At 38.7% G+C, this 8,433-nt stretch overlaps 1 protein-coding gene across 1 annotated transcript; it reads left to right on the top strand.

Moving 5' to 3' along the window:
• Positions 1-6,992: 6,992 nt before the first annotated feature.
• Positions 6,993-7,949, top strand: LOC122727403 (olfactory receptor 9K2-like). The gene has a single exon (XM_043964893.1). It carries the CDS (start codon positions 7,008-7,010, stop codon positions 7,947-7,949), a length of 942 nt encoding a protein of 313 aa, XP_043820828.1. The 5' UTR covers positions 6,993-7,007.
• The last annotated feature ends 484 nt before the right edge of the window (positions 7,950-8,433 follow it).

Raw genomic sequence — 8,433 nt, 5'->3', positions numbered from 1 at the left:
ATATGGGATCAAGTGCTGCAGGTGCTGCCACTACCCCAATGCTAGAGTAGAGCACTGTCTCATTTTTCCTGACCCTGATCAATTCCCTACTGTGCCAGACCATATGTTCTGGGTCTGATCATTGCTTACCTGTGCTAGGAGCAAGCATTCAAATTCAAAAGACCATCCATCTCAAGATTGTTCTTTGAGCACCTATGCTTAGGAGAGAAAAAAAGAACATGAAGGAGAAAAGATTGCCAGAGATTCACCAAGGCCAAAATATGTCCTCAGATTGCCATGTGTGAGCAGTCACTCCTTACAGGATGGGAGTGAGTTTCTGGCACCTGCTCTATGATGCCCTAAGCCAATTAAGTCCTGAATATAGTTTCAATATCTTTTTTTTTTTTTTAGTGAGGCAATTGGGGTTAACTGACTTGCCCAGGGTCACACAGCTAGTAAGTGTTAAGTGTCTGAGGTTGAATTTGAACTCAGGTACTCCTGACTCCAAGGCCAGTGCTCTATCCGCTGTGCCATCTAGCTGCCCCTGTTTCAATACCTTTTAAGGAAGAACTCCAGCTATATTGATCTTGTAATCATGATTTCAGACTGAATATCAATGCTGTTCCATCAGGAGAGCCCTATAAAAATCAAGGTGCCTGGAATTCAAGCCAAAGGAGTGGCTTTGTACTTGGAACTTGCTGGGGCTGAGCTGAAAAGGAACTAAGCTAAACTGAGCCTAATCCTCTTCTCTTCCCCAGAAATTTAGGGTAGTGACATTGTAGAGAATTGTGGCCCCAAATATTGGGATGGTGATATTTGTGTCTGTTGTTGCTATACTTTTTAGGTAAGGATTCCTCTATGAAAGCCAATATGACAAGTGCTTAAATGAAAATGGGGCTTTGGAGACCCCCTGAAATTGAGGGAACACAAATGGAGTAGACAGAGAGATTGGACATCTCTGATGTCCCTATAAGTATACTGGAGAATTGTAAAGGAGGAGTTAATTGTAATATACCTGCTTCAGGTAAAGGGAGCCAGAGTAGTCACTGTTACATTTTCATTGACTGCCATGAAAGGCATGGAAAGTAACTATCTATTCCCTTTTGACAATGGAGAAACTGAGGCCCAGAGAGACCTCAGGAAAGACAAATGTCAGGGGAATAAATCATTCTTGTTTACTTGGGCTTCTTTATTTGGTTCTGTGCTCCTCAGCTACTAACATGTCTGTGGCATGATTCCTCATGGACCATGGCAGTGGAGCCTGCTTTTATTATATCTTCATAATTGACCTATTCTCATCCTTCCTTCAATGGAAACCTCTTAGTGAAAATTCTAAGCACCCACCATGTTGCAATTACTTGAAAGGTTGCATTAACATTCTAAAACTGCCACTGATTCCCTTTTTAGATCATCATGTACTAACAGAAGAAATAGAATCTCCTTGCCATTTAAATTGCTCCTGTGTTCCCATTCTCCACTTTCTAAGACCTACAAATCTCTCCAGAAAGGAAGAAGATAAGCTTCCTCCACTTAGATTGCTCAGGTTTATTAGTGCTGGCTACAAGGTCCAATATCTACCCTATTTGGGCTTTGATAAAGAATTATCCACAGTGCTGCAAGGAATTTGGATGGTGCAGACCTTGTTCAGGGTAGGGTTGCAAGCCTATGTCATTCTTTCAAGGAAGAGAGAAAACTTCTTATTAGAACAATGTTCTCCTGGTTCTGCTCAGTTTGTACTGCATCAGTTTCTGTATGATTTAAAAGATTTCTTGATGTGGTGAATTTAGACTGCTATTCATTTTTTCTTGTTCTCCCTCTTTTCAATATCAAAAACAAGAAACTCCACATTTCTGCAGGGAGAGACACAACCAAGAGAAGGAACAAAATATATCTTCAGGTAAGAGACTAATTTACAGATGTCATTTTTCATTTCAGTCACATAATTAACAGGTTTTTTTAATGTTTCATTCTACATGTCGGACACTGTATTAGGAGACAACCTAGAGCTCAAATTTTGCTTTGACCCTGAATATACTATTCTAAAATTTGTGAGTTGGAACTATCCTTGAGAAATCATATGGTTCATCCCCTTACTCTGGGCTGGACCTCACTTAAGCTGACCAAGAGAGGAAGTCAATCTTCTTTTGAAATAAACCAGAGAAGGAGATTCTACAACTCCCTTCATATTTTTCATCTCAATGCTCAGTAGTCTCTTGGCTAGACAATTCTTGCCAGTGTATATTAATCTAAATTCTACTTGTTTACATAAAACACATTTTTAGCAAATCAAAATTGACATAGATATTCTCTTATTTGAAGCCTTTATGTCTTTTGTATATCTTTGATTTGGACTTCTGTTCCCTGATTCCTCAGAATCCCCATTCCTTGTTTTCTTTATATTTTTTCTAATCCTTCACCATATACATGAGAAACCTATAAGGTGTTAACTTCTGATGGCTTCAGACTTTTGTAAATGAATTGGGAGCTCAGGATCCTAGATTTCATGCTGAATGAGCCTGTAGAAAGCATCTAGTTCAATATCCTCATTTTACAGGTTAACAAACTGAAGAGAAGAGCAGTTAAGTGATGAAAAGGTCACAAAGGTCATTCAGTGGCAGAGTCCAAGACTATAGCCCATATCCATAGACTTGAGCACTCTTCCCATTGTGTTATGGTGGCTATCAGGGATAGTAAGAGGACTACAGGGAGAACTCAGTGACTTTCAATAAAGCAGTGAAATTCATTGTCAAAAGAAATATACTGTTTTCTAAATTTTAAGACTGACCTTATACTTCAGGGATGTGGTTGAATATGGGTGTATGATGTTTTAAAATATATATTCATAAATTACATATACATGCATACATTGTGTGTGTGCAAGAGAGAGGGGGAGAGAGAGAGAAAGAGACAGAGAGACAGAGACAGAGGCAGAGAGAAGGAGAAGAAGAAGGTAGAGAGGGAAAAGAGACCCACTCTTTCGAAGCAAAAAAATAGTTCTATGCTTTAAGAAGCAACATACATACATATACACACACACACACACATATATACATACACACATATACATGTGTATGTTGTACACGTGGACAAATTCAATTCCATCATCCCAGATATGAGACTCCAAAGAAGGATATTTTTCAACTTTCTGCAACTCCCAGAATTGCTACCTAGGACCACTAAACCTTCAGTCTCTTCCCTCTTCTGTTTACAGACTAAATTTTCCCTACTAGAACTTCCTCCCTTTATAGAGGAAGCAGGGAGAACTGAACTTGAAATTAGGAGAAACCTAGGTCTGAATCCAACCTCTGACACTTTCTCTACGACTGTAGGTAAACTATTTAACTTCTTTATGCCTCAGTCTCCTTTTCTGTAAAATGGAGATAATATCAACTTCACAGCATGGCAAAGATCAAATGAGATAATACACGCAAGATATTATATACATCTCATTTTCTATTACTTAGCTTAAGGCTTAGATCTCTGTTAAAATGAAAACATCCCTATACAAAATTAGCTCATACCAAAATAGCACATTCACCTTAATTAGATTTTGAAAGGATTTGTAATAGTCATAGAGTGGCATCCTGATGCTCTGGAAGAGACACTACTATGCAATAGCCTATTATCAGATAATTAGACTTCCTTACTCTGGGTACCTACCAGATCTTTTTCTGAAAATAGAATCATAGAATGTTATGGGGGGATGACACCTCACATACTGCCTGTTTCAAAACCCTCACTTTGCAAAGAAAACTCCAAAAACTTAAATGATTGGTCTAGGGATCAAGGCACTCTGGCCTCTCATTAAGATAGCTAAATGAAAGTTGATGATTTCCATATGAATAGATGTTGTAGTAAGGTAACCTTTAAGTTCAGAAGTTCAACAAACATTACAAACACCAACTATGGGTAAAGCTCTGTGCAAGGCATTGGAGACATTGTACCATAAGTAGCTCTATAAATTCACCAAGAAAAAATTTCATATTTCTTGAAGCAAGAAGTTATATTTCCTCAGGATTCTATTATGTGGCTATTACTAATAATAAGAATAATGATGATGATGATGATGAAGAAGATATTAGTAGCTAGCATTTACATAGCATCTATTAGTTGCCAGACACTGTGTTAAGTGCTTTAAAAATATTATCTCATTTGGGGGGCGGCTAGGTGGTGCAGTGGATAAAGCACTGGCCCTGGAGTCAGGAGGACCTGAGTTCAAATCTGGCCTCAGACACTTAACACTTAACTAGCTGTGTGACCCTGGGCAAGTCACTTAACCCCAATTGCCTCACTTAAAAAAAAATTATCTCATTTGATCCTCACAACAACCTTGGTGTTATTATTATCCTTATTTTATAGTTGAGAAAACTGAGACAAACAAAAGGTTATGTGACTTGCCCAAGGTCACACAAATAGTAATTGTCTAAGGCCAGATTTGGTCCAGGTATTCATGACACTAGGTCCAATATTCTATCCACTGTGCTCCCCTGATGATGATGGTGGTGGTGGTGATGGTGATGGTGATGATAGTGGGGGTTGGTAGTCTGGATGGGGGGTGGGGGGAGGGGTGTTAAAGCAGCTTGGTACAATGGAAAGAGAGCCAGATCTGAAGTTGTACAACTGGCCTCTGTTTACACTTGATACCTGTGTGACTTTGGACAAATCACATAGCTATAAGACTGAAAGATATTGAAATCCAAGCCTTCTGACTCCATGTATGGTGCTATTTCCATTGTATCATTCCCCTTCTATGTACCATCTTTCAGAGTCCCTCCTTTACTTGAAAATAGGCATGTTATTATTCAAAGCTCAAACTAGTGATATGTCTTTATTTCAGTTCCATAGAGATCATTTTATTTTCCCTGTGGCTGCATTGAAGACCAAGTGAAAGGATCCATAAACTTCTCAGGCTAAGAAATGGGGGTCTCACCCCTCTTTTCTGTAGTCAAGGCAGTACCTAATCAGCTGTGAGATGGTGCTCATGATCTTATCCTTCTGGTTCTATAGACAAGGGAATTTCACAGACTCTCAATTCCAAACCAGTTTTGGAGTGAGAGAACCTGCTTTCAAATCCTGACTCTGTTGTTTACTACTTGTCTGTCATTAGGCAAGTTACTTGCTATCACTGCACTCAGTTTCGTTACCTCAGAATGGTAATGAATTATTACTAATGTTTCTTCCAAGTTAATTCATTCTCTCTCTATTTCTGTCTCCACTTGCCTTTGTGTCTGTGTCTATCTTTCTCTGTCTCTCTATCTCTCTGCCTCTGTCTCTGTTTCTCTCTCTAACTCTCTCATCTTATTGTTATCTCCATAATCTTTTGTAAGAGTTCTTGGTGTCTTGCCTCTATGACTCTTGCTGTTTTAGTCCTCATTTCTTTGACCTTTCTTCCATTTAAAGGTTCAGTTCCATTCAACAATTATTTACTAATGACTTTTGGGTGAGATTCTGGAAACACAAAGATAAAAACAAAACAGTACCTGCCCTCAAGGATCTTATATTCTATTTGATGAAATCCCCATCTTTTCAGAAGCACGTCAACATAAAGTAATGCAAAGTAATTTCACAAGAGAGAGAGAACAAAGGGTCAAGAGGATCAGGTAAGGCCTTGTGTAAGACATCAGACCTAATAGATGTTTCAGAGGGTGGGCTGGGGGGAGGGAATTCCAAGAAGAGAAAATGCTTTCCAAACAAGGGTAAACCACCTTTCGAAGGTGTGGAAATAGGAGATGGAATGTCATATATAGAGGCCAGTGAACAGGCTTGTTTAGCTGCAAAGAAGAATGTATGAAGGTGTATAATATGAATGATTACAAAGGTAAAAGGGTGCCATTTTGTAGAAGAATTTAAATGGTAAGTTATTTTATATTTTACCCCAGAGAGCTTCTGAAAATTTCTCAGGAAATGTTCAGATAGAAAAGGGAATTACTTAACAGAAAAATTATCATGAAATACCAATGCTCAAGAGAAAAGAGGGGGTTTTTATTTTTTTTTAATGAATGAAATTATTTTTTCTCTTTCCCTTCCCTGAAAAAAAATAATTATGAAACCTCAGAAACAAATATGCATAGTGAAGAAAATTAAATTTCTGCATTGACCATAAACAAAAAATATACATCTTGGGGCAGCTAGATGGCACAGTGGATAGAGCACCGGCCCTGGAGTCAGGAGGACCTGAGTTCAAATCCAGCCTCAGACACTTAACACTTCTAGCTGTGTGACCCTGAGCAAGTCACTTAACCCCAATTGCCTCGCCAAAAACAAATATATATATATATATATATATATATACACATATGTGTGTGTGTGTGTGTGTGTGTGTGTGTATATATATATATATATACACATCTCATTTTGCTCCAAGTGCATGATCTCAATGTCAAGAAGTGGGAAGCTTGCTTCATTGTTGGTCTGTTCTTGGTAAAGCAAAACAGGAGCATAGGATATACATAGAGCTGCTTGTTTTGGTGGATTATACAGAACACTAGAATACATTCTCTATCTCCTTCAAATTAATCCTTTAGAAATATTGGTGATCTACTTCCATCAAACCATGACTTAGGGACTTGAAAAAGGAGATGATGAAGAGTCCCCTAACTGGATGCTAAGGTGGAAGAGCATATGATTCAGAAAATGCACAAAGTACTTACTGTTCTCTCTGCCTCTCCTTTGCTTTCTGCCTTTAAAATGTGAGGAGTATAGGGCAATATCAGGGGAGCAAGATAAGGAAAATAGTGATTATGTCCCATTCAGCTTCTAAGTTTCTATGAGCATATAATTGACTTAGACTTCAGCAGAGAATACCTGTATGTGCTCTCTAAAAGGCACCAGGAATAGCAAAGCTGAAAGTTCTCCATCCCCAGATATAAAGGGGCACAATATATAAACCCGTATAAAGTAGTATGTAAACTAAATGAGATGATTGACAGGTACTTAGTGGTGTCAATTGAATATTTTTCAGTGGTGTTGATATAAGGATCAAAAATGAGATTTCATTTCTTGGCCTTGCCTCTCAGCAGGTCTCTGCCATGGGTGAGAGGGGAATAAACAACCATTCAGAAGTGAATGAATTCATTCTTGTAGGCTTCCGGGTCCGCCCAGAGCTCCAAATCCTCCTTTTCTTCATATTTCTGCTTACCTATAGCATGGTCCTTCTGGGGAACATTGGTATGATTGTCCTCATCCTGACTGCTTCCCGCTTAAACACACCAATGTATTTCTTCCTAGGCAATCTCTCTTTTATTGATCTTTCCTACTCCTCTGTTGTGGCACCCAAAGCCATAGCCAACTTCCTATCTGAGAGTAAGACCATCTCCTTTGCAGGTTGTGTGACCCAGCTCTTCTTCTTTGCTCTCTTTATTGTGACTGAGGGCTTTCTCTTAGCAGCCATGGCCTATGACCGCTTCATAGCCATCTGCTCCCCGCTTCTGTATTCTGCCCGTATGTCAAGATACCTCTGCATCCAACTGGTGGCAGGATCCTACTTTTGTGGCTGTATCACTGCCATCCTTCAAGCCAGCATTACCTTTACTATGTCCTTCTGTGCATCTAATGTTATTGACTTTTTTTACTGTGATGTCCGTCCATTACAGAAGATCTCATGTTCTAACATCTTTATTAACAAGGTGATGTCATATTCCATTTCTGGGGTCATTATTTTGCCCACCATCATAGTCATCATGGTGTCATACATCTATATCATATCTACTATTCTGAAGATCCGTTCCAGTGAAGGACAAATGAAAGCATTCTCCACCTGTGGGTCCCATCTGATTGTCGTGAGTTTGCTCTATGGGACTGTCTCTTTTATGTACCTCACACCTGCCAGTAATCCAGAGCTGGGTAAAGTGGCCTCTCTGTGTTACACCCTTGTCACTCCCATGTTGAATCCTTTGATTTACTCCCTAAGAAACAAGGATGTCAAAGAAGCTCTGAAAAGTATGTTATGGGGGAAAAAAGCTTTTCTCTAAATTCCTTGCTCTCTACTGTCTTGCCCACTTTAATAGTGTTGATTCTGTATCTGTGAACTATCTTTAAACAAAGATTCTCCTCCAAGGAACCTAATTGTCTCTCTGGAAGATGACTTGAATGATTTCTAGTAAAGATACAATATTCCATCTACTTTTCCTTTAGGATAGTAATTGCTGTAAGTCCTAAACTTCAGAAATCAGTTTTAAGGGCATAGTATAAAAAAGAAAAAATAAGAACATCAGCAACAACAATAATAATATCACTTACATAGTGCTTTAAGGTATGTAAGGCACTTAATAAATATTATCTCATTTTATTCTTACAACAGCTCTGGAAGATAGATGCTACTACTGTTATTCCCATTTCACAAATGAGAAACTGAGGCAGAAAACAGTTAAGTGACTTGCTTGGTATCACATATCTAATAAATATTTGAGACCAGATCTGAATGCAGACCTTCCTGAAGCCTTGTGCTTTATCTAT

The sequence above is a fragment of the Dromiciops gliroides genome, chromosome 5 (assembly GCF_019393635.1).
Source record: "Dromiciops gliroides isolate mDroGli1 chromosome 5, mDroGli1.pri, whole genome shotgun sequence".
Taxonomy (NCBI): Eukaryota; Metazoa; Chordata; class Mammalia; order Microbiotheria; family Microbiotheriidae; genus Dromiciops; species Dromiciops gliroides.
The sequence above is the reverse complement of the archived record's forward strand: the minus strand, read 5'-3'. Positions and strand labels throughout refer to the sequence as shown.

Excerpts from the sequence above, each read along its gene's own strand:
- LOC122727403 (XM_043964893.1), top strand. The coding sequence starts at position 7,008 with ATGGGTGAGAGGGGAATAAACAACCATTCAGAAGTGAATGAATTCATT.